The 27,764-nt window shown below is 40.3% G+C and overlaps 1 protein-coding gene across 2 annotated transcripts in view; it reads right to left on the reverse strand.

The window, feature by feature from the left end:
- Positions 1 to 27,764, reverse strand: part of LOC133128378 (serine/threonine-protein kinase MRCK alpha-like) — a 159,555-nt gene that overhangs the window by 89,799 nt on the left and 41,992 nt on the right. For both annotated transcript variants that reach the window (XM_061241830.1, XM_061241828.1), the window contains exons 6-10: positions 25,829 to 25,922; positions 19,627 to 19,827; positions 11,594 to 11,842; positions 7,805 to 7,884; positions 7,213 to 7,373 (exon numbers count right to left, since the gene is read on the reverse strand). In XM_061241830.1, the coding sequence (XP_061097814.1) occupies positions 7,213 to 7,373; positions 7,805 to 7,884; positions 11,594 to 11,842; positions 19,627 to 19,827; positions 25,829 to 25,922 (785 nt within the window). The remainder of the gene's footprint in view (positions 1 to 7,212; positions 7,374 to 7,804; positions 7,885 to 11,593; positions 11,843 to 19,626; positions 19,828 to 25,828; positions 25,923 to 27,764) is intronic.

Below are 27,764 nucleotides of genomic sequence, written 5' to 3' on the forward strand. Positions count from 1 at the left end.
AGCTTTTATTTCCTGGTATTTTTTTGATCAAGATTTGTTAAACTTGAAACATATCACCTTTTGTATCAGACCACCCAATTCATAGGTGAGCAAAAGTATTGGAACATGTTACTGGCAGGTGTTTTCTGTTGCCCAGATGTGTGCTATTACATTGATTGGTGAAACAATAAATAGTTCTGAATGTCTGTTCTTAGCCTTGGGTTTTGCCTCTGCGTTAGAAAAGAAAAACCAAAATGAAGACCAGAGACATTTTTTGAGGCTTAGAAAAGAGGGGAAATCATTGGCCATAGCTTGTACAACATTACATTACATTACATTATTGGCATTTGGCAGACGCTCTTATCCAGAGCGACGTACAACAAAGTGCATACCCATAACCAGGGATAAGTTCGCTGAAAGACCCTAGAGGGAAGTACAATTTCAACTGCGACAACTTGGAATGTCCTGAAAAAGAAAGAAACAGTTGCCTTACTGAGCAACAAGACATCAAACAGTTTGATCAAGGAAAACAACAGCAGTTGATAAAAGAAACATTGTGAGAGCTGTGAAGAAAAACCACAAAACATCAGTCAGTGATATCACATAATAAATCTCCACAGGGCAGGGGTGAAGGTATCTCAATCAAGGTATCTCAATCAACCATTCAAAGAAGACTTAGAGAGCAGCAATATAGACATTATACCACAAGATGCAAACCACTTATCAGTAGTAAGAATCGGAAAGTGCACTTTTCAGAAGCCTACAATTTGCAAAGAAGTACAGCGATGAGGCACAAAAGTTTGGGAACAAAGTTGTATGGACAAATGAGACTTATGGAAAAGCTGTTCAAAGTGATGGAAAGGTCAAAGTGAAAGAAGGGATCTGCTCATGATCCAAAACACATGGACAACACAACAAAGGACTTCATTAGGTAGAAAAAGTGGAAGGTTTTAGACTGGCCATGTCAATCACCAGACCTTAACCCAATTGAGCATGCATTTCACCGCCTGAAGAAGAGATTGAAGGGAAAACCCCCTGAAACAAACAACTGAAAGAGGTTGCCGTAAAAGCATGGAAAAGCATCACAAAAGACGAATGCAACAGTTTGGTGATGCCAATGGGTCGCAGGCTTGATGCAGTTATCAGTTATTATGATTAATTAGTGAAGTATTATTAAGTTATTCTGGTCTTTTACGGAGTTACGATTAGTCACTTTCCAATTTAATAACGATTCACGACAAAACGTGCAATCTTATTTTAAACTGGCAAATGCCGCTGTTTGAAGTCAGATTTCTTAATTTTTTTACTTGTAATTTTATATTATTATCGATTTTAATTTTTTAATCCTACGATAGTTAAGGAGGGCCGCTGTGGGAAACACTGAATGAGCTAGATGCTGTGTTTTGCCAAGATCATCAGCTAACTAGGACGCTAAAAATTATATCCATGTTCAGGCTTGTAGACTCATCAGCATTTAAGGAAAACCTGAATTTTTCAACTTGTCAGATAAACATTGCTACTGGCATGTATAAGTTTCCTGTCACACACTGTGCAAAACAAAAACCAGCTTCACAGAGTTTTTTGCACAAAGTGTTAAGCGGTTGCCCGTCCCCACCATTTTCTCCAACCCAAGCCCATCTCCATTCATTTTTCACTCCCCTCTCAAGACATGTCCAGAACAAAAACAATGACACGTGGGATCGCGGTATGACATTTATGTTTTCAGACCTTGTGTTGCATGTTACAAAAGAAGGGATGTTATCAAATTGATATATTAGACGGAATTAAATTCCTCCTAGCAAAGTTATGCAAAGTCAACTACCTTTTTTTCCAGACAAAGTCATCAGCTGTGAGGGAGGTGGGGGGGTGATAGGAGAGGAGAAGGTTGAAAACAGTTTGCGAGGGTTAGAGGCGGCTGCGTTAATTTTAGAGTGAGCAAGAGAGACAGAGGAATAGAAAGATGACAGGAGGGCAAGGAAGGAAGCAATATCACTGGGGAGACAGGACCTTTTCCATTTTCTCTCCGCTGCCTGCAGTTTGGTTCAGTCAGCTTGTAGAGCATCAGAAAGGACTGGAGAGGGAGGCCAGTTTGATAGTGAGGGGACACAGAGAGTCAAATGAAGATGAGAGAGAGGACACGAAGGTTGTGGCAGCATCATCGGAGACAGTCGAGAGAAATACTCCACAAATGGTAGGGAGGAGAGGATTACAGAAGAGAGTAGAGGCAGACAGGTGGCATAGGTTGCGCTAACAGGTGACAGTGGTGGTGGGAGGGATGGATAAGTGTTAGAGGGAAGTGGAAGGGAAAAAGAGATGAAGGAATGGTCTGATATATGGAGGGGTGTTACAGAGAGGCTGGTTGTTGTGCCGCTCCTTGTGAAGACCAGGTCAAGAAGGATGCCTGCTTTGTGGGTCAGAGGAGAATGTGTGAGGGTAAGGTCAAAAGAAGGGAGGGACAGGTGGACTGGGTGGACTCTGAGTTCAGGTTGAAGTCACCCAGGAGGATCAGGGGAGTGCCATTGTCTGGTGAGGAGCTAAGCAGGATGTCCATCTCATCCAAGAAGCTCACCAGAGGACCTGGAGGGCGATAGACAACAATAATGAAGAGTTTACACGGCAAAGTAACAGAAACCGCATGAAATTCAAAAGAGGAGAAGGATGAAGAGCAGACACAAGAACTCCATGAGGTCAGGAGACCTGTGCTGCCTCCTCTGCCAGTGGGTTGGGGTGTGTGGGAAAAAGAGAAGGCAGAGGAAAGGGCAGCCGGGGTGGCAGTGTTCTCTTGTGAGAGCCACGTTTCTGTTAAAGCAAGAAAGCCAAGGATGAGATGGGAGGCATTGGCCAATATGAAGTATGCTTTCTGGATGGCTGACTGGCAGTTCCAGAGGCCACCGGCCACACAAAGATCAACACCAGCGGATCTGGGAGGGAAGATCAGGTGAGAGACATTCCGGCCATGTTGGCAGGGAGCAAACCTCCTACCTGACCTGGCAAGAGGAGAGATGACAGGAATGGGAAGGAAACAAATGGAGGGAACTGCAGTAAAGGGGTGGATAAGGGGAATCTAATGTTCATCTTTTTATCTCAATCCCAATGTGTATTGCAAAAACAAAGGAATTGGCCTTGCTGTTTGAATACTTTTTGAAGGGGCTGTATATATATGAAACATCAGCAACGGTGGAGCTGTGGCATCATTCCCATTTGCTGGGGCAGGTGCCTGGCCAAACTTGGGCAATAAAAAAGTGTGTGATTAAAAAAATAAAAATAAAAGGAGGTCAATCAATGTTTCATTGTTTTAAACTCATTAGGGGTCTGTAATGTTGTGTTGATTTAATTATAAAATCATGAGCAAGAGGTTATGTTAGTTTACTATGTTAACTCACTAGCAAACTTAACAACTTAGCTGAAGTACTGTATACCAGCTCAGCTGTTGCTAACCAGCCCACATTAATGCCACAACTAAGGCATCAGCTAATTGATTCATAATTCTTCATTAGCTGTCTCCTATCCATCCAAGCACACATTCATTATATGGGCACCATTCATGGTCGCTTGGAAATGTAGTGACCTGTCTGGTCAGTTTTATGGATTTGTTCTGTCTTTATTTGTTTAAACAGGAAGAAACAGCCTGAGGTCATGCAGCTCAAAAAGCAGAACTATAAATACAGCAACGATGAAGGGAGGAGGAAATTGTATGTTTTGCCATCAGCAGTGACACCAGCTAGAATCTTATTACTACTATTATGTTATTATAGTACCACCAAACTTTGCATCATTATTTTCCACATTTTCCATAACAATATTGACTTGTGTATATCAATCTACACATTTCCATCTACTCCTAGGTGGGGATTAAATTGGTTGGAGTTCAATTTATTGCCAGACTCTGACATATTTCGTCCACATCCTCCAAGAAATCAATAAGGTCCTGACATGATTGGCAATAAATGTTTTAGTGTCACTGCATACAGTATCTACTCTCGGGGTCGACTGATTCCGATATTCATATTTTGCAAATATCGTAATCATTAGTTTGTCTGATATGATTGCTGATAAAAACCTTAAATAAAATAATACGCTCCTCTAGCTCAGATTCATGTGCCTCTTTGGGTTTGCAGTCCCGCAGCATCTCCTATGACAACTTCTCCTTGGTTTTCTTTATTTAGACTTTTTTTTTCACCTTTATTTAACCAGGAATACCCAACTGAGGTCTAAATCTCCTTTGCAAGGGGACTTGAATACAGGTCAATTAGAAAATTGAAGCACTTGTTGGCCTACTGTTGCTACAGTTGTGCATGTTGTTATTGTCAATTATGTGCATGAGATCTCAATTTTATTCCATTTAAAAAATGAATTTCTCTGTGTGTCTGCTCGTCACTTCAGTGAGTATTTCCTGCTATATATAACGCCCAGCATTAATGATCAGTAATCAGTCATATTTTCCCCCTAAAATTCATCATAAATGGAAATTTCCTATCTGTTCTTTTAAAAATTACCCCCTAGATACCAATCATTCTCCAGCTATATTCTACTTCTCTAATATTCCAACTAAAGCTATGCCCGTTATTGCAGCATGTTATCAATACTCAGGCTAAGTACTTCATTGTAAGTGAATATGGGAGGGGCCTCATGTCTCAACATTGCGGGGAGGCCCCACAGAATTGCTCTACGCCACTGATTGGTTGTACGTTACAAGTAAATAGACAATTAATGCTGTACTCTGTATTTAACACAACATAAGGTAATGGTGAGAACAGGCCATTCAGCCCAGCAATGCTCGCTTTTTCCTACCCCCAAGCGTACCTAATGCCTACTTTGCCTAAAAGCTAAATAGAATCTGACACCGTATTAAGCTTGGTATTTGTGGGAGGGACCTAGAAAAGAGAAGTGCAGAGAGATGGGTAGCTGAGATGGGAGGTTGTTTTTTCAAATGTAAGAATGCTAATGTTGCTGAAGTTACAATAAACATCACAATACTGTATGGGGAACTTAGAATAAAAAAAAAAAAATGATCAGAATCATTATGATCTAATTCTATGATGGCAGTATACATTTTAGTGGCCTAATGTCACTCTGCCTGTCACTTCAACGGAGGAGAATGCAATGGCTTTTAAATCAGTCTCTTCTGCCGAATATCTGCATAATGTGTTTTGTTGCAGTAAAAAGATACAGGTATACCTCAATTAACTCACAGAACGTATTTTATGAAATTGGGGCTGCGGTCCAATCCATAAAATGTTCTGCCCTCGCAAAAGTAACTAATGTAATTATTATTATTATTTTTTCCCTTTTTCCTCCCATTTGGTAGTCAATTGCACCCTATCTAATCCAATTAGTGTTAGCTGGGGATACACCGCTTACGACCCTGTCCCTCGGTGGCCCAGATGGATCTAGCGAGCCTGCGAACACGCCTTCTTCAAGCAGTCTAGTCTCATAGCCTGGGGCTCCGAGGCGCCCGGGGCGCTGCTGTACACAGCGATCCTACTAGCCCCTGCCAAGTCCTTCCGTCGGAGCAGCGAGCCAATCATGCTGCTCCACGAGAGCCGGCCAAACTCGGCTTTGGCAGGACCGGGAATCGAACACCGGTCCTCGTGTGAGTAACAAATGTAATTCTATTTCACACTTTAGTTTGTTTGGACACAGAGAGTAAATTAAATTAAGATAGAAGTGTATAAATAATAGTTGTTGATAAATAATATTTAATATACCTGACAATAGCCAGCAAGGCTTTTATTAGTAGCTTTATTTTTTTATTTATTCATTGTAGCTCTTCATGTAAGTCAGTATGATGATTTTTGTTACATTGTTGACACAAATAATGCGTAGCCAACAAATAATTTGCTGCCCTAAATCGGATCGTCCATCACAAATGAGTTTGTGCAAAACACAATACATTGCATAAGACAGCAAGCTTCAACCAATATCCAATGTCTATTCTGGGGAAGGAGAATGCTTGGAAATGATTGACAATCAAATTATTGCAAATACTAAAAAATAAGGTTTAGGATTACGGCCGCACTTGTAAGATGTAAGCTTGTAAACTGGAATGGATAATAGCCTACAGTCAAATGTGTGTAATAAAATACCTCCCAATAAGATAAACTACAACGAAAACCGTCAATTTAACATTTTAGTAATATATATATATTTTTTTTAAATATATTTATGGTGGTTTCTCCAATTTTACAATTTTTCCAAGGAGATTAGGGGTGAAATTGAAACTTCTGAAACAGGAAGTTTTGGGTTACAGCAAAGCATTCTAGGTAATTTCACTGCATGAAGAGGGTCGAGGGAATTATTTTGTCTACTTCACTTGCATTTCTAACTGATTGGACTGTACTTTAAAAAGGCCACGTACAACTTACTGTTTCTAAAGGGATTCCCCTAAAGGGCGAGCAGAAGTGCACAACGGCAGAACATTTAACGGACTTGACCACAGCCCAGGTTGCAGAAATGAATGCTGCAATGCAGGACATGCCTAACGCCGCTGGGCATCATGGTTGGTGATTCTCAGTCATAAAAAACTCCTTTCTAGTGTTAAACATAAGAGTCAATAGGCATAAACATTGCACTGTCCATTAATATAACATTATAGAAAATAAAATATAGGGATAATTATTCCAGGCTCTCCTCCAGACTGTGTTGCACCTTTACGTCCATCTGCATAGCCTCTGCAGACTTGTCCGTGGAAATGTAAATGGGTCATTTATTCTTCATGGCATTAAAAATATATACGTATTTGGTCTAATGTGGCATTGAGGGCAAATTATTCTCCAGTAGCCACTGTTACAACCTCTAAATAAGTGTAAAATAACGGAAACTTCTAATGGTCAAGAGGGGAATTGCAGCAACAAACATTGATTATCCCACCCCTTCTCTGTGAATGCGCTGACATTGCAATTGGAACCAATTTTCAACCAATGAGCTTGAATTATTGTACAGCTATACGATGTTTTGGTACAGTGCCGGCCTGTCAACTGCATATTTTGAAGCCTGAACTTAAGTACTATAAACACAGGCAGAGGGTGAGTCAACATGTCAGTGAGCCTTTTTCAATGATAGGAAGGGATTTACAATGGTCTTGTAAAACAATCTATTAACACAAAGATCGTACCTACTGTACCTTTACCACCTTCAAATTTTGGGGTTACAATTGTGTTTGGAACAAAAACCAGTAGACGCAAGCCTCAGGACTGTTTGCAGACACCTGGTCTAGCAAAAAAGAGTTCCCACCCTGAAGCTTGCGGCTGAGCTCTAGCTTCTCCTGCTCCAGGCGGCATATCCGCCGCTCATAGGCCTCAGTGGCCAGGCTCTCCTCCAGGCTGCGCTGCACTCTGATGTCCATCCGTGTAGGGTCAGCAGACTCGCGCAAACAGCCTCTGTCAGAGAGGTTGCTGAGTGGGGAGAAGACACATTCATCAGAAAGTGTGACACAGTTAGTCATATTTATGATTAATGACAGAGCTGTTCAATCACACCTGAGAAAGGCTGGCAAGAGTAGGCTTCAGTAGTTCAACAAGAAAATGTCTGATTCAGCAAATTAAGGATTAGTTGATTAATTGAATCAATGTTTTATTGCTGGGGAAAAAAAAAAACCACACCCAGCCTAGCCCTTATCAAATAAGATTGCATATATTGGTATATGGGAATGATAAATGCAAATCCAAAGAAATAAAATGGAAAAACAGCCGATTGCTTTACTGTGTCAAATCATGAATCAAGTAGCTTTGGTCCCCAGACCCTAATTTAGAAAGATGTACAAGCCAGATAAATAACACCCTTGCTGTAAGTCATGTGATACTGTTGCAGTGTGGTAAAAGCTCACCATTTGCTGGTATACGTGAAACCCAGAAAGGGTAGGTGGTGTCCAGAGAAGGCCGTGTGAGAGGGGGGGGGCATTGCTTCCTGAAAAGTTTAAGGATAAGAGTAAGGAGTGAGTGATTAATGGCATTCTGTTCAACTACAATATGGCTATATCTAGTCATTTACACAATATGCATTACATAAACATTAGTGGCTTTCCCATGAAGATGATGTCTGACAACAGTAACCCTGGTCCTGATCTGGGTCTGCTGATTTTTGTTGCAACTCAACTTAGGGATTTACTTTCCAACTGGCGCCAGGCATGTTGTGGGCTGGCATACTGCCGACTTTGTATTTTTGATTTAAATGATCCTGACCTCTCTGGTAATTCCGAGACTTGCAGTGCACTGAAGTGGGAGGAGCAGGGCTGGCCTTAAGCAGATGCGAACAAAGATACCACCTTGGGCCTCATCACTAGGGGGCCCCTTTGCACTCATGTTCTTATTAGCTAAACTGGAATTTTAGCTTACAACTGGAAATACTTAGCAATATGTAAAATAAGGTTAATATGAGAGAAAACTTGATAATCACGGCAACTTCAGTCAGTGCGTTAGCTGGCATATGTGGTTTTAAGCACTCATTAACTGTTGCATTGTATATTGAGCTAGATAGCTTAAATGCTGTTATATTTGATTGCGGTCCGCTCTGAAAATGCAATGACAACCAGGAAAGAAAAGTATGCTACGAAGCAATTTTTGCCCCCCAAGTACAAGAAAACCGTGAATTTGATGTGTACTTACCAGTTTGTCCTTCAGTTAGGGACAGACTTGATAACTTGACCACTAACTTCCATGCTTTAAATACTCTTCCAATTAAAAAATATATATATTCTTCCACTTCTAATGTTTTTTTTCTTTTTGAATTATACTTTTCCTTTTTAATTATACTTACTACGATAATATACTATATCACACATTTTACATAGGGGTTGGACTAGAGGAGAGGCCTGTCTATACCATCAATGCTCACGTGACATCACTGGCTAGTGCCAGCCTGTGGTGGTTTCCATAGGAAAACCAATGAAGCACTCAGTTTATATTAAAATATTTGTTTTGCTAATTGGGCAACAAACAGATTTTAAAACACGGATTTACACTTTCATTTATCTGCCAAAAAACCTGTGGCTAACAACAGCTAATGGCACTAACGATAGCCCATAAATTGGGACAACATTAACACTGCTTCTGAAATTGGATTTTTAGTAAAAGTGGAACCGATCAATTATGATAACTTCGCTAGTCTAGCAAGACTAGTTGTCATGGTTTCTTCGGTAATTGGATAATTTGTCCAAATAAGGACAACAGTCCTGTTCAGTTTATTTTGGCAACATATGTCAGCTTTGCAATTTACAACGCAATTAGCTGACATTATTATTCGTTAAAATACTAAAATAGCCATTATCTATAATGGGTCTCTATTCAGAACCGCAGAAGATGCGGGTTTGATTTCCAGCTTGCTGCCTACCTGCCTATGATGCATTACCAAGCTATCATGGCAAACAAATGTCTGACAGAGGATCTCATATAATTACTTTAATATGCGTGGTTGATTATTTAGGTAGTTAGCCATTCGTCAAATGCGCATGTGTGGGTGCATTTGCTGACCAGCAAAGCAGGATATATCCACCTTGTACATAGCTTGCCTAGTAGGCTGGCATAGCGAATAAGCCTGTGTAGCCAATTCATAATTGGACAATGATTTTGAGAGAAGCTTGCTAATGTTCAAGCCATTCAAGTGGAGGTACATATTAAAGTCATTACCTGAGATCCTGTCAGACATTTAATTTGACGGCAGCTATACATCTAGTCGGCAATGCATATTTGAACAGATAATAATGTCAGCAAACTGCATTCAATCGCTATATTTAAAGACCAGCAGATGTATTTTGCCTAAATAAACATGACTCGAGTGTTGTACTTATGTGGTTACAGAGTGGGAAAATGATCCATCTCAGTCGCCAGATGAATCACGACTGCATATCATCCCCTAGTTGCCTAAGAACCACAGCAACCAGCAGTCTAGCTAGACTAAAGACTGTCTAAAAATATGGACAAAAAGCTTGTGGTGTCACTCATTCTATGGCTGGTAGCTCACTGACATATGATGCCAAAATTGTGCAACCATTGCGATTTTTGCAACCAACGCAAGCACAGTGGAACAAAAAGGTGGAGTTCGCGACTACAGTAAAACCCACCCAACTGCCTTACATGGCAATTAACTATGCCTACATCTGCACAACTGTTATGTATTTTATGTTTGTTATGTCACCAAGCAGGATTATCCAGTTAGCTAGATACGTTCACTGAGTAAAACCCAGAACAGGCATTTATGGTTTTTACTTGAGTCCATATTTGAGTTTCGGAAGGGTTCCGGCGGGTTTTACACTGTGAACAGTACATTTGTTATATAATGCCTGGAGTCAGCCGCCTATGTAGTACTGAACACTCATATTATGAAGGTATCCATGTGGTGTAGTGTCGGGTTATTCTTAGAAATCTTAGTAATCCAAGTAATCTTAGTAACTTGGCTCATGCCATGGATGCTCTTATTTTCAGGTCACAAACGGTACATAAGCACTCATGAATACTTAGCTAGCTAAAATATAGAAAAGTCCATCTGCTTCTCAGAATCAATGCCATTTGTCTTGGCCTGTAGCGTAGTGGTTAACCCTCTGGTGTCGGCGTCGGCTGGTGACTACGACACGATCAGATCAACTTTCCTTTCTATTTGGAGGCTCATTAGGTCGTTCAACACGTTTCAGTCTGGCCATATTTTTTCCTTAAAGTTATTAAAATAATGCAGGTTTGGCTCGTTATCAGCTACGAATTGTTAGTTTTAGTAGCCACGTGTCCACACTTTCTACACTTTCACCATTTAGGAGCCTAATGATTTACCCCAGTCTTTAATTTGATCAGTTGAATAATTGTATTACGTCTTTTTATGCAATTATGCCACATAGCATAATGAGCATCAAACTGGTATCTTCATAATGCATCATATTTCAGAAGTAATGTGGCTTAAGAGGGTAAATAATCTCTCGACACAAAAAGCACATAATTGAGAAAAGATTATTACAGGTACAATAGGTACTTTCGGACTTCTAACGGTCAAGAAAGAAATAGCAGCAACAAACACCTTCAAACCACAACACTGTTTATCCCTCCCCCTTCTCTGTCCACATGCTGATGTTGAAACGCCATTGGCTGCAGCAATTAGAACCAATTTTCAACCAATGAGCTTGAATTATTGTAGTTATACAATGATTTGGTACAGAGTGTCGGGCCGGGTATATTTTGAAACCCGAATTTAAGGACTAAAACACAGGCAGAGGGTGAGTCAGCATGCCAGTGAGCCAATGATAGGAAGGGATTTACAATTGTCTTGTAACAATGTTTAACACAAAAATCATACCTATTCTGTACCTTTAAGAAAAAAGATTTTAAAAAGAAAAAAGGGATTGCAACTGTAGTTGGAACAAAATCCAGCATCCCCAGGATCATGTTTGGGAACCACAGGATTCGGGCATATATACACTCACCGATCACTTTATTAGGTATTTATTATACATTTTTTAGACTTCTACTGCTGTAGCCTATCCACTTAAAAGTTATTAAGTGGATATTTACATCCATATCAGATTAACTAAAATTCTGATCAAATAAATGATTGAGCCGCTCAACTGACAACAGTTGATTTTTGAGAATGTATGCATTTTTATTAATCAACTGATACTGAACATGGAGCAACTTACAGAGTTCTTCAGGCAATCATCATCCACGTCAAAGTTGGAGGTGTCCGTGGGGCTACTGACTTCGGGGATGTAGGGGGCCTCGCAGGTGCGTATGTTATCCCAGTCAATGCCAAAGAAAAAGGGGTGCTGCTTGAAGTCCTCAATGCCACTCTGACCCAGCCGGTGTTCTCGACTGCAGATGAGCCGCCGGATCAGATCCTTGGCATTCTCTGACACATCTGTCATATGCATGGGAAACTGGAAGCGCTCCTACAGGGCGATTCCAAGACAAGAATGGGGCATGGGGTTAATGGTTAGGGGTCTGTCACAGACAGGGATGGGCAAAGAAATACACCAAAATGTACTTGAATGTTAAATGTTCTTTTTTTTTTTTACAAACTTCCTGTAAAAAAATGTATATATAAATGAGTAGCCGGCCATTCATTTCAAACCAAGGTCTTCTGTGAGCCTCTCCCACAAAAACACCTCAAAATCCCATAACCACATCACCAAAGTACACTGCATAGTCATACACAACTAATTCAAGTCATTGTAGGAACCACAACTCCCACAATCCCACAGGACAATTCCGCGACGTCCACCCTGCATGACGTCTAGCTTGGTTCAGCCAATCCCGTAATGGCAGGAGCAATAAACTTTCCCGTATGAGAGCAAGACATGTTCTCGGGATCCCTCTCTTCTTCCCTTTCTTCATTCCCTTCCTCGACGCACCCTTTTTGGCCATTCGCTTCAGCTCATCTGCTCCGAGACTCGGACAGAGGCTGAATGCTGCACAGCGCACTACCAGGCCTACGGACACACCTAGTTACCTTGCGGTAACTTCGTGGCCTATAGCGAGTGGAAACTGGTGTACGCGGAACGCTACATCAGTTTACCCCTGCAAAGCTCACCAAGGAACAACATCAACTAACTTTTCCACCCGGAAAAAGGACCAGCGAACATTGTTCCAGCAACCGAGCGGACCAGACAACAACACGCGGCAAAGACGGGAACACCCCAGCTTTGCGCACCTCTCCAGGACACACATTCGCAGCACCATCGCAAGTCTTAACTGTTTGTGAATCTGTGTTCTATATTTGCCGTCTTACCGTTTGAATGTATTTTTGTTAGCCATATATATATATACCTGAATTGATTCGCCGTCTTTCGTGTATTTACTACGCAAGTAGTCTCTTTTCACAGCTAACTCTATCACTGACACGCCCAATTTACCTTTCCTTTGTCCAAGGGACACACACACTAACTTCCCGTTAGTTTATCTGTTCTGTGTTTAATAAATATATTTTATTAAACCTGGTGTCTGATTAGGCGTCACATAGACATGAGAGCCGAGTTAAAGCAGTCTTTCGAAGAACTTCCAACCTACAGGTTATCGATATGTTTAATCATTAATATTGGTTATTTTTATTTATTTAAATTTTTTTCGGATTTTTTCCCTTTTTTCTCCCAATTTGGTAGCCAATTGTACCCCGTCTAATTCAATTAGAGCTAGTATTAGATACACCGCCCACACCCCGTCCCTCGGCGGCCCTACGGAGAGCGACACGCCTTCTTCAAGCCGTCTCGCCACATGCTGGTAAACGTGATTCCGAGGCGCCCGAGGTGCTTTTTTTTTTGTGCAGCGATCTACTAACCCTGCCAAGTCCCTCCCCCTGGAGCAGCAATTTTTTTTTTTTTTTTTCAAGAATCGAACCCCGGTCCCCGGTGTGCAACTGCAGCGAACTGCAACCACAAGTCTGCTGCATCTTAGCCTGTTGCACCGCCGCGGCCCCTAATATTGGTTATTTTAATTATTCATTAAAATACTAAATTTGTGGTTAGATATCTCTAATAATAGTAATTTTATGAGACTGATTACTTCTTGCAGTTATACTGCTACATAACATTAATTGGCACCACGGTTTCGTAGAGAGTAAAATCCCTACGTTATTTGGCGGCCCGTGAAAGGACCCTACATTTATTTGGCGGCCGGTGCGAGGGCCCTACATCATCAATCGGAAAGCACCCAAACCAACCACCAAGCATCCAAAAGAAAATTTGCTTGCTATCAGCAGCATCATCCCATCTTTACTTCACTGCTTTAAAAAAAATTTAAAATATGAATTATAACAATAAGTTTAACAAGAATATATATACACAAGTACATCTCAGCTGGGACTATTAAAGAAGTGTTCTTTCAACAAAAATCTATAAAATAAGAAGCAAGAACCCGTTCTGACAGGAAGGCAGCAAGAATGTAACGTAATTCCGGTGCTAAGAGTAGTCTCCTTTTTTTTTTTTTTAAATGGAGCACTTTTTTTTACCCTACCTCTCTTCAGCTTGTGCCGATAAACTTTTATAGTTAGTGGAGCAACATTCCTGAGGAGCCATCAACATGAAATTGTTTTGGATTTGCTAGCCACCACTTAAAATCAGTTTGCAAGCACAGCTTCAATGTTTACAAACACTGAAAGGGGTCAAAGTTGGTTTGTTGAGGTCAAGGTGCGATTTGATTTGATCTGGGCTCATAAGAATCCACGAAAGTGTGGTGATTGACTAAATTTGCAAGCAATGCCATTGTGACCATTTTATGCGGAAATATTGCAGGGATTTGGACAAAATTGCAAGCTATCAAAAATAATGTTGGGATTGGTTGAAACCCTTTAGGGTTTTCAATAAATGTTCTGCTGAGAATGAGTTCTTCACCAACAGAAAAAATAAAACATGGCAGCAAATCAATGCCAAAAATCATGCGAGAAAACTATTTGGTAACAAATCTATGCTGTGTGTGCAGCCCAAAACTCCAGACACAAATCAGACCTTTGAATCACGGCGATGTTCTGATTCCCTGGGGAAATCACACTGGTCTTGTCTTTTTCGACAAACAAGCCATCTTTGTAAGAAGAGCATTTAGAAGGGACCATGTTTTTTTCAGAACGACAATACCTCTTAATGTTATCTTAATGAGTGCCTCCGATTTAGCAGCTAGGGAATCATTTACCTCCAGCGATTAATACAATATTTACAACTTTATTTGTCCTCTCATTCCATACAAAATGCAACGTATGCTACAGTGCATAATCACAAACACTGATATATATTTTTACCAGTGCAAGGTAAAAATGATATAATTTAATTAAATACAAAATTTGTGGTTAGATATTTCAGATAATCGTAATTTTTTGAGAATGATTACTAATTGTAGTTATACACTGCTTCACCTACATATTTGGCACCCACTTGAGGACTGAGATGTATACGTTTCAAATAATTATATCACTATTTCGTAAAGTGTAAAAAACCCTACAGGCCCTTGCTTCAAGTGCACTGTTCAGAATGTGAATTGGTGTTTGCAACACCAGGCATAATGTGTTATTTTCCACACACAGGAAAGTAGTTGGGATTTTATCCATCTCAGTTTCTCAATAATTATTGGTCCAATTCGCATTAAACCGGAGTCGTCTTGCTGGGGAGTAGGGAGCAATTAAAGATTGTATGTAAAGTGGGGCAGTAGCGCCACAACACTAGTGCCTTGAAGCTAATGCGCGCGGGCAATAGGAAGCCAGTGGAGGACAATGAGAAGTGGGGTGACATGAGCCGACCTGGGCTGACTGGTGGTCAGGTGGCCTGCAGCATTCTGGACCAGCTGGAGGGGCTTGATGGCACACGCTGGGAGACCGGCCAGGAGGGAGTTTCAGAAATCTGGAGGGGAAATGACGAGCGCCTGGACTAGGAGCTGGGTTGCTTTCTCCGTCAGGAGATGATGGATACGGTGCATATTGTAGAGCGTGAGTGAGGTGGTTATCAAGAGTCACGCCAACATTCTTGGCTGTATGGGAGGATGATACTACAAAATCCTCAACAATCAGTGAGAGGTCGATTGTCGGAGATGACTTAAGCAGGGATGTAGAGAAGCTCAGTCTTTCCAAGGTTAAGCTTCAGGTGGTGGGAAGTCGTCCACGCAGAGATATCAGCCAAGCAGGCAGGTATCTGTCTGGTGACCTGGGTATTGGGGGGGGAGGAAAGACAGAGTTGAGTGTCATCAGCATAGGAATGATAAGAAAAGTAATGGGAAGAGATAACAGAACCAAGAGACATGGTGTATAGAGAGAAGTGGAGAGGACCAAGAACTGAGCCCTGCAGGACTCCAGTTTGTAGGGGGCTTGGGTCAGAGACTGAGCCCCTCCAAGTCACTTGGTAGGAAGGACCAGAGAGGTAGGAAGAAAACAATGCGAGTGCAGCTCCTGTGACACGCATCCCAGTCAGCGATGAGAGCAGAATCTCATGGTTGACTATCGAAGGCGGCCGACAGGTCAAAGAAACTTCTGTATGAAGCCCTTGATTTCATCCAGGTGCAAATCCATGAAGTAAAGAAACAGGACCAGGGTGAATAGTCTAAATCATACTAAATGTTGCACAAAAAAACTAAAATAAAAGGTTTTAACTGATTAGACGTGATCATGGTCAGGTTAGCAAACAGTCTGATCTGTCATTCTTGGACGATGTTTGGGAGCTTGTCCAAACCCCATCTTGGGCTTTCTGCCAGCCTTGCCTTGCTATCAACTAGACACGAATGAGCTCACAAAATACCCACGGTGGAAAAAAATAGCCTATTTTGCAGCCCAGGAATGAGACTTCGCTTTTAACAGAATAGCCCAGTTAAGTCACAGCATTTTGCCATACGCAAGTTTTCAATACAGCCGTACTCCTAAATGCTATCACAAAACAAGGAAAACAAGCTACGAGTAGTTAACTAAAATAACTCTTTCTTTAACTAGCTAGCTCAAACAACTGGTTAACTAAGCAGTTTAGTTGACCATTTGGCGACTTACCACCATTGGCTTTGTAAAGGCTAACCATTAGACATTTCGGAGAGTTACTATAGGCAACTCCCCAAAATGTTACCTACATTTAACTTCAGATGTCAAATATGCCCTCAGAAATATTACATGCGGCAAAGCATTTGAAAACATTGTGTGCACGATAAGTGGCAATTATGGCTAGCTAGCGAAGCAATGGAACCTTTATAAGTTTTAGCTGAGAAACAGCCAAGAAGCTAGTTCCCCCGGAGTCAATTATTTGGTAACTTGGGTAATTTGTTTAGCTGTGATTTGGAGACTAGTCTGCATCAAGATATATGCTAGACTGTCACTGAAGCAACAGTGTAGTGAGGCCTCGTCAAGTGACGAAACAGTGATGCAACTACGGTTTGCATATTCGATGCATTGCCTCAGGAATTTTTGATGGTTCTCTTTTTGGTTCAGCCTAGAAAAAAGTTTGACCCTGGAAAATTGTAAAATGATATTGACTGCTGATATTGAATGCTATCGACTGATACTGATGACTGGAATGTCAGCTTTGGGGCTGATGAGTTTATACAACACTAAAAAGAAATGACAGGGTCATCAGTAATTCTATTTCCGGGGCATGGAAGCCATCTTACAGTGGTGCCATTTGCAGAACTAAATTGAATGGGCTTGAATGAAACTATGTGACCACATTTCCTTTCCAGTTATATTACAGTTCAATGGGACAAATTGGATGTTGATTAGAAGCAACACTAAATTGACATGAGCTTTTGTTGTCCCTCCCATTTCCCAGCGCAGGTAAGATATAATTAATGACAATAAGTCCTGTCCTTCCTCATGCACACCAAGTGGCTTTTCAAAATAATAAAATTGTCCCACCAAATTGCCACAGCAACATTTACATGACGTTCACCACCTTGCTCTGTAGCATATACAGCTACGGTCATCACCTATTCTGCATTAACGCATATATACATGCGATTATCTAATCAGTCAATTGTGTGGCAACAGTGCAATGCATACAATAATGTAGATACGGGTCAGGAGCTTCAGTTAATGTTCACATCAAATTTTTTACCTATTCTGATGGTTGATCAAAGTGACTTTGACCATGGAACGATTGTTGCATTCAGACAGGGTGGTTTGAGTATCTCAGAATCTGCTGATCTCCTGGGATTTTCACGCAGACTAGTCTCTAGATTTTGCAAAGAATGGTGCAAAAAACTAAAAGAAAATACTTACGGAATTTACTGGACATGAATCTAGTGAAAATTGCTACCTGGAACTTCTCTCCACGAACAAATATTGGTCAAACTGCAGTCATATCCAGAATAAATGCAGAAATTATACAGGACAGTAGTTATTAGTATTAGTAGTAGATATTAGCTATTACCTAGCTAGCTCATAAGAGCAGAGTGATGTGGATTGGGAAATGGTCTTATAATGTTATCTTACAAAAAAAAATCTTGAAATGTTCCTTATTAGCTGGGTTGGTACTTGGGGTGTGAACGGTTAAAAGTTTAAACTGTTAGCCGAAACATAGTTGAAAATGTTTACAAAGAAATATTAACCGATAACCAATTCTTTTTTTCTGAATTTTAAAAGGTAAGCTCAGTTCAAAATAAATGCACTTTCACCACCAGTGACAAAACTCACAAAGTGCTTGGACAAGTGAAAGATTATGGATGCAGATAACTCCCTGTCAGGCTGTTTACATTCTACACAAGCAATCGACAAGCTAGTTCTAAGCAAGCAATTTCTGGCTATTTCAGGGGGTTAAGAATGCAAACACTACCGGGAATTGAATGTTGCAGTATTACAATTATCAAATCATTTCTGTGTGTTTGAAAACTGTGTGGTTCACGTTTGGCTTATTGGATGGCATTTCCTAAGGTTCATAGGTGACACGAAAATTCAAATGCCCGGCAAAAGGAACGTAGCTTTCCACTATACCGTATCTACTTCAAAATAAATAAAGCAATACATCATTGAACAAATGTTGTAGGCAATATTACTAAGTACGCAAGTGGATTAAGTTGGCTATAACTGTGTGTAACCACTTTTAATAACTTTATTAAATCCAACAATTTTCCAATTAATTTTTCTACTTAATAGCATTCACAATCCATTTAAGTGCTGTGTTCTATATCGCTAATGTTAGCCAGAGCTAGCTTACCTACATTTTCCAGGACTGCGTAGTATAAATATTTCTAAAAATCTAATAGAATTGTTGGAATAAAAGAAGAACCCTTAGCTAGACCAGTAGCATCATTATCCATCAGATATTGAAAGTGAAAATTCCCTGCCTTAAATGGATCACATTAATTATGGCACCGCAACGATTGCTCTGCAACGTATAAAATCAAATGCAGGGTGTCTCGGTGGCGCAGCCTGTAGAGCACTGACCGCATGCTCATTGCGAGCTGCGATGTCGGCAGTTCGAATCCGACCGTCTGACATTTGTCGCATGTCATTCCCTCTCTCTCGCTCCCATTCTTCCTGTCTCTCTATACTATACTGTCCAATAAAGCTGAAAAAGGCCTAAAAAAATCTTTAAAAAAATAAATTAAAAAGAATTCAATCAAATGCATTGGCAAAGTTTACGGTTACAGAAAAATAAGCCAAATTGCAGCCTATATTGACTCCCTGACTAAAAAAAAAGACTTTAAAAGGTTTATAGTTATGTTATATCACGCAAATATTGGACATCTATGTTAAGAAATTTTGAGTGCATAAACCTGTCTGTAACAAAGTTGACAACAGAAACAGATTTCATGCCATTCAGTCTGTCAGGAAGAAGCCATAAGGAAGAGGGATGAAAACACAAAGAATTATCATTTTAACCGATGCATTTAAAAATATTACATATTCATTGCGATTGACCAGCAGTATGCCTGGACATGGCCTACATGGCTTTACCTACAGACTGCCGGACATTTGTGAGCACAATGCCAATGTAAATTAAAATCTTTAATTTGCCAATGAGGCTATTATCTGACTTACAATGCTGACATTTAAAGTTAACTATTTCAAATGGTCCAAAATAAAGTCTGAAAATGCAATTGCATTATTGTCAATAGGCCACTTCAGCTTTTTTTTTTTCATGAATAATATTCAACCCCTAGCGGACAAAAGCTGTATTGGTACATGGTTAACACAATTACTTGTCACATCCCTAGTTGGGACTCCAGCCATGTCTCTACCCTTTTGATTTTTAACCTGCAACTTTGACACAACTTTCCTCACCTTGTGGTTCATGATTTTGCCATAGGTCTCCACCAGGGACTCGGCATAAAAAGGTGTTTCCCCAAAGAGCATCTCATACATGCAGACGCCTAAAGACCACCAGTCACACTCCGACCCGTATTTCCCCTTCCCATCCTCCATGGCCTGCAGGATCTCAGGGGAGATATAATCAGGCGTGCCCACAGCCACAGATGACTGGACCTGTGGGAAAGGATGGAGAAACAAGGATTAGGCCACCAACAAGCAGAATTGTATTCACAGTTTTCTGTTGGCATTCAATGCCACGGTGTTATGCTACCCTGCGATAATAAAAAATGGTTGATGGTCTCCACGACAATACTGTCAAAATAATTATGCAGCAGTTGCAACTTCTGTATTTCATCATTCTGTTCTAACGGCCCGTAGCGTTCAAAAAAGTAAAATACTATGATGTTTTACAATGTACCAAGGAGTAGGTTAAATCACCTTTAATCGTCACTGCTCTGGGTCGTTCTAATGGGCTCACCTATAATGGACGAGGTTAACTAATTTGAGGTGTATTCAAATTCAGCGAACAGCTGAAAATGTTTGCAGTAAATGCATTACTTTGTCATTTGCCAATTTGAACGCATCTCAGCAAAAACATTCGGGAGTGACGTGTGCACATGACTATGGGCATTGAAAGTAATTTTGTTACATTTTCAGATGATACAAAAACTAGGAGGTTTAGCTAACAGTATAGACTCTACTAAAGTAATTCAGGAAGAATTAAACAGAATCCAGAATGGGTGGAAACCTGGCAAATGAAATTCAATACAAATAAATGTGAAGTTCAACATGTGGAAAAAAAATATATAAGGCAGGATTACTTTATGGGGGGTACAAAATTGGATAGTGCTCAAGTGGAAAAAGACTTGGGGGTCATAGCTGACCAAAGTTCTAGTCAATGTGCAGTAGCAGTAAAGAAGGCCAATAGGATGTTAGGATACATAGCCAGGAGTATTGATTTTAAGTCCAAAGAAGTTATACTCACCATAGACAATACTCTTGTTAGACCACACTTGCGAGTACTGTGTGCAGTTCTGGGGACCGCACTATAAGAAGGACATAGAGGCACTCGAAAAGGTTCAGAGAAGGGCAACCAGATTGATTCCATGTATAAAAGATAACAGTTACGAGGATAGACTTAGGATGCTTAATCTTTTTAAGCTTAGTAAAAGAAGCCTTAGGGGGATTTGATTGAGGCTTTTAAATTCATTAAAGGGATTAACAAAGTGAAGTATAGGGGATTCTTCAGGTTGAGTTCGGTTATCAGAACGAGAGGACACAAATGGAAATGGCAAAGGAGAAATTCCGTACAGATATTAGTATGTATTTCTTCACACAGCGAGTGGTCAATGTGTGGAATAGCTTGCCAGTGCATGTCGTGGAGGCAGAAACACTGGGGGTCTTCCAGAACAGGCTTGATACAGTGTTAGATTCTATTTAGCTTTCAGGCAATTTAGGCAGTAGGTACACTTAGGGGTAGGAAAAGGCGAGCATTGCTGGGCTGCATTGCCTGTTCTCGCCATTACCTTATGCTATGTTTTGTTAAGTACAGGTGCATCTATAAAATGTTTCATATCGTGGAAAAGTTCAATCCTCTCAATGCATCCCTGTTGCTTGTGCACTTTCCATGAATATGCTTTGATAACAGCACTCTGAACAGCCAGCCCTTCAGCAATGACCTTCTGTGGCTTACCCTCCTAGTGGAGGGTGTCAATGAGTGTCTTCTGGACAACTGTCAAGTCAGCAGTCTTCCCCATGATTGCCCAACCAGTATTGAGTGAATAAATGAAAGGCTTTTTAGAAGGTTTACATTTCTGTATTATAAATCCTTTTTTTGATTGGTCTCATCTAATATTCTAATATTTTGACATACTGGATTTTTTATTTTCATGAGCTATAAGCCATAATCATCAACATTAAAACAAAAAAAGGGTTGAAATATTTCACTGTATGTGTAATGAATCTAGAATAAATTAAAGTTTCACTTTTTGAATTACATTACGGAACTTTTCCATGATATTTTATTTTTTTGAGATGCACCTGTACTCCATCAGAGCATGTATTCAGCACAGCAGGCAACATTTTAAGCCCCACACAATCTCTTCTTAAACCAAAAAACCTAGAGTAGATTTGATATAGAATATCTTAATCTTGTGTTAAAGCCCATGATAGCTTTTGCTTTTCTTTATTTTGAAAAGTTTATATATGCTTGTCATCTGCCTTTCATGTCATTAATTAATTTAATTTGTGCTGCTGCACTTAAGTTGCCTATTTTATTATTGAGCCTGTTAAGCTATACAAACTTGCCGAAAAGCCACTAAATATTATTGTTTAATGAATGCCCTATACCCTATTGCCACACACATCCGCTTCAAGGCCCTAGTGTGGGCATTTCAGGCTGCTAAAGGGACTGCCCTACCTTACATACAATCCTTAATCACTCCCTACTCCCAAGATAGACCACTCCGGTCTGCCAGCTCTGGTCGCCTTATGGTTGCCTCACTACGAGCACCTGGCAGTCGAGCTGCACATTCACACCTGTTTTCCGTTCTGGTTCCTCAGTGGTGGAATGACTTGCCTACCACTATCAGGACAGCAGAATCCCTTCCCCTATTTCAACAGAGACTAAGAACACACCTTTTCAAACTGTACCTTAGTCCTCCCTCCTGATCCCCCCCCCCCCTTTCCGATATCCCTCTTGTCTAACCCAAAAAATAATAATAATAATAAAATTGCACTTACGATGACTGTATTTTTGGTTTAGAACAGCACTTCATGTGTATTTTAAAAGTTATGGGTGTGATGCTTTAACTTGTAAAAGAACCTATGCACTTGTAAGTCACTTTGGATTAAAAGCGTCAGCCAAATGACTAAAATGTAAATGTAATTGATACATTGTTGATATACTCGATTGCGCAAATTGACATTTTGTTGATATTGTTCGCAAAAAGTAACATTATAGCAAAGGGCCTCGTTCCTAACACCATCATTCTCATGGCAAGAATAACAGTAAACACCCCACACCTTATATGTGATAATACATTTGGATCATGAACTTTATTCTCTTTTCTCTTCTGTAATTATATGACATAACATAACATAAGGTAATGGCGAGAACAGGCCATTCAGGCCAGCAATGCTTGCCTTTTCCTACCCTTCAGTGCTGCCTAGTTTTCCAAAAAGCTAAATAACATCGTATCAAGCCTGGTCTTGAAAACCCCCAGTGTTTCTGCCTCCACTACATGTACATTTCATTTTTCATTTGCCAGGTTTCCGCCCACTTCTGGATTCTGTTTAACTCTGCCTGGATTGCTTTAGTAGAGTCTATACTGTTAGCTAAACCTCGTAGTTTTGTATAATCTGCGAATTTAACTAAATTACTTTCAATGCCCATGTCAAGGTCATTTATGTAAATGAGGAAGAGCAGTGGCCCCAGCACCGATACCTGTGGGACTTCCCACAATACCCTGCTCGGATAAGGCCCCTCCTACTACTACTCTGGGTCTTTTCCCGTAGACAATTCCGAACCCACTTAGAAATGGCTCCTACAATTCCGACCGTCCTCATTTTGATAATGAGTTTGTCATGTGGTACAGTATCAAATGCTTTTTGGAAATCAAACTACACAATAATCATAAGCCCTGCTATCATCAAAACACTTGGTAGCTTCCTCAAAGAATGCCAAAAGGTTTGACCTACCCTTTTGAACGATGCTGGGTATCCCTTAGAATGTTATCATTTTCAATAAATAATTTCAGTTTGTCCCTAATGATAGATTCCAATATTTTACATGTGATACAAGTTAGACTGAAAGGCCTGTAGTTTCTGAGATGGGTACGGTCCCCTTTCCTGGATTTGGAGGAACTCCTCTTAATTTTCTAAAATATATCAAAACTTATTGTGGAATGGTCACTTGTCTCAAGTGGTTCCATTACCTCTCTATCGTGCAAATTCTGTCTGAATCATTACATATCACCAGATCTAAAATCAATTGCCCTCTTGTCGGCTGACTGACATGCAGTGTCAAAAAAGTATTTAAATATATAAAAATAATTTATAACATCTGAAAATTCCTCCTCGCCTTCTCCCTGCCTGGTAACCAAATTCCAGTCAATATTTGGGTAATTGAAGTTTCCCAGGATAATAGTCTCGCCTCCCTGGCAAGCTTGTTTCATATTTTAAAAGAGAATTACAGTCCGAAGCTGGTGGTCGGTAACACTCCAAAGTTAAGACCCTCATCTTCCTCCCCTGTAAGCTTAATCCAAATATCCTCACTAGGCATGTGTTGGTCTATTTCTGGAATCTCTTGCACACTAATATTTTCTCTTACATAAACAGCCACATTCCCACCCCTCTTACTGTCCTTCTGTCCTTCCTAATAAGTTTATACCCCTCTATTTTATATTCATCCACATCTTCATCCCCAAGCCATGTCTCTGCAATCCCTACAATGTCATAGCCCCCACTAATAAGAACTGCCTCAAATTCCAAAAACTTATTTTTTATGCTTCTAGCATTTAAACAAAGACATTTCAGTTTGTTGCTTCTACACATCCTTTCCTGTTCCCTCACTCCCTGCTGTCCCAAGGCACCATTGCCATTACATTTTTGCCCTGAAAAGATTTTGTTATTTCTCTCACTATGACATGTAGCCTTTGCAGTTTCTGGCTGGGCAGTCTGTACCTCCCTGCCCATTACCCTCTCTATCCTCCCTGGCCCCCAAGTCTCTAGTTTAAATAATCCTGCGCTACCCTAAGCAAACGCTGGCCCAGTGCAAAGGTTCCCCTCCAGTTCAGGTGCAGCCTGTCACGCTTGTATAACTCACCCATGTCCCAAAACGAGTTCCAATGCCCCATTAACCTGTACCCCTCTCTCCTACAAAAATGTCAGAGCCACATGTTAAACCTGCAGATAAAGTTATTCTTCCCTCTGCTCCACTACCGTGGAGGATCTGCTCCTAATCTTTCTGCTAATTCCACAAATTTGTGCAGCAGAACCTCAAACCTGCCCTTACCTATGTCATTGGTCCCAACATGGACCATGACAACTGGATCCCTCCCTGCTCTGGCCAGGAGCTGGTCTTATGCGCTCCTACCTGGGCACCAGGCAGGCAACACACCGTGCAAAATTCATTTTCGCGAGCACAGACTGTGCTGTCTACACCTCAAATAATTGAGTCCCCCACTATCAATTATTACTGGTGTAGACAGCATTGTCTGTGACATCTTTTGTTTTAAACGAGCCATTTTTATTAGGTTTCTCTGTTCAGGTTCACTAACTTCACTTAAAATGTAATTTTAAGACGGATGGCAGTCTATGCTCCCTAGACCCAAAAAGTGTCCATATTTCATTATATGATATGTATACTTATATAAGCAGATAGTCAAAAGTGACTTGCATTCAAAAGTAGAATTTTTTAATGAAAATTGAAATTTTGGAAGCTCATTGGGGGGGGGGGGGTGCATTGTTTTCTTATTTTGGTACATAGCCGTGTTCACGATATCCATCTTAACAGAAACTTACGTAGGAATAGATACCATTGAAATATTGCAGTGCTTTCTTTTTTTTTTTTTTCTTCTACAGGTCCTGGAGCACCTGTGAAGATAGACATGACCATGAACACCAGTATGTACCAATATATTTAAATAACAATACAATGCACCCATTTATTAGTTGAGTCCAGCCCACTTAAGGTGTTACGACCACCCCAAAGGAGGAAAGGTTTCCATACAACAATAGGGTCAGAGCACACACCCGCCAACAATAATATAAGAATAACTCGCACCCTCGTTCGCCCTGTTGTTTCTTTTTTCTAGGTTTTATTGATATCTTTGTAATTATAATTTATATGTAGGTTGAGTGAGGTGTTTGAACACCCAATAACCCTTGGGTTCAGTATTCAGAGTGCAGAGATTATACAGGGGTAATGATCTCTGTTAAAACAGCTGGTTTCAGAGCAAAACCTATTCAAATTAATCCTCACTTCCCGATACATGGAAATTGAACTCAGTATCACATCATCATCAAATAATGTAGGCTAATTGGTCAGTGTTGAACTGCACTGAGCTCACTCATTAATTCACCTTTGCCTATAATTGGCCTTCTCTATGTGATAATAAAGACTGAGCTCCAAAGAACAGAGAGGATTAGTTTTTGGGTAGCACACTGAACTCACTGTTCCGTCCTCCATTAGTTTGAGGCAGGAGCCAAAGTCTGCCAGCCGGATGTGTCCATTCATGTCCATCAGGATGTTGTCCGGTTTGATGTCCCTGAGAGGCAAAAAAACGAAACAAAACAAAAAAACACAAAAAACCCTAAAATTCCTTCAAATGGTTAAATAAAATAATAATAATAATAATAATAATAATAATAATAATAATAATAATAATAATAAAAATAAATCAAAATTTAAAAATACAAGAGCAAACAAAAAGGACATACAAAAATCTAGTTGTCCCAAATGGATAAAGACATATCTTGATTTGGCCACAATTTTACATCTGTAATCAAATTATTCACATTGAAAGCTGGGAAGGTATTTTTATACATCATGGTTATGTATAAAATGTAGCTGCAAGCAGTGATACATGCAAGTATATAACAAGCGCAAAGCAAGTGAAGCCCACTGCACAATGGTGTGGCCTTTCTGCTAAAATATGGACTTTTCCTCATGCAACAGAGGTATCTTAAGTCATAGAGTGGAAAAGAATCACCTCTAATAAGCTAAGTTAGTTCATGGACAGCACTATCTTTTTCCAGCTTGCATTGTCCATCATCTATATCTATCTTCATGTCGGGGAAGCAAGGATTTAGCTAAATGCAATTCCTGAATCCAGCAGTTTTAACCGTCAGCACCCTTGTTTAATGGCAGGCACTCTTAATTGTTGATACACTTGTGTCCAGTATTCAAACACCTCATTTAACCAACATGTAAATTATACTGATTTTATTTCATTTGGTAATTATGGTCAAGATCAAAATTACCAAATTTGTTCATAGGCAGAGCAACCTGTTGGATCAACCTTTATCAAAATGTACAACATGCAATGAGGTGAAAATCAAGAGATTTATTTAGTTTACAAAAAATATGAATGTCTAATCTAAAGACGTGGTTCACTTCCTTGAAGGTTACAGACAGATAACAGTCACAAAGGAAATGGATGCAAGAAAATCAAGCTTGTTTCGTCCCAGAGAAGACAAAACCAAGAAGACAGCCCAACATTCCAAAAGTCTTAGACAAAAATGTAGAACACCAGAAAAAGAAAAAAGAAAAGAACAAGCCAGGTCTGTTGCAAGATTTTGGATCTTAAAGCAGGATGTCAGCATGAGGTCTGGTAGGCCACCCCCCTTGAGACAGATACGCAGCCAGAAACAGGCCCTAGCATGCACGCACACAGTTGCACAGTCACAGTCACACACACACCCCCCCCCCAACCCCCCAATGGAGTGCTGCTGAGATGGTCGCCCGGCTGGTTCTCCCATCTCTGCAGAGGACTTCCGAAGCTCTGTTATTGTGACCGTTGGGTTGTTGGTCACCACCCTGACCAAGGCCCTTATTGCCCGGTTACTCCGTTTAGCTGGACGGTCAACTCTAAGAAGTCTTCTATTTCACAATTATTGAGGCCAGTCTGATCTCAGGAAGACTCAAAGTGGTTTCATGCCCTGATCTACACCTAATGGCATTGTGGTGAATGACTTTTCCTCATTCACTGTCTCTGTTAAGGTCATTGAAGTACTTTAATTAATTTGCAGATGATACAAACCTCGGAGCTAGCTAACAGTTTGGAATCTACTGAAGTAATCTAATACAACTAAATGTGGGAAGTAAAAACATAAAGCAGGATTACTTTATGGGTGGTACGAAATTAGAAGGTGTTCAAGTTGAAAAAGACATTTAGCCAATGTGCTGTAGGAGAAAGGCCAACATGATGCTAGGAACCAAGAGTATTGGGTATAAATCTAAGGAAGCAATACTCACTTTTTACAATACCCTTGTCAAACCTGAGTATTGTGTACAGTTCTGGGGACCATACAGTTCTGGCGACCATACTACAAGAAAGATTTACATTTACATTTTACATTTACATTTTAGTCATTTGGCAGACGCTTTT

Source organism: Conger conger, chromosome 5, assembly GCF_963514075.1.
Source record: "Conger conger chromosome 5, fConCon1.1, whole genome shotgun sequence".
NCBI lineage: Eukaryota > Metazoa > Chordata > Actinopteri > Anguilliformes > Congridae > Conger > Conger conger.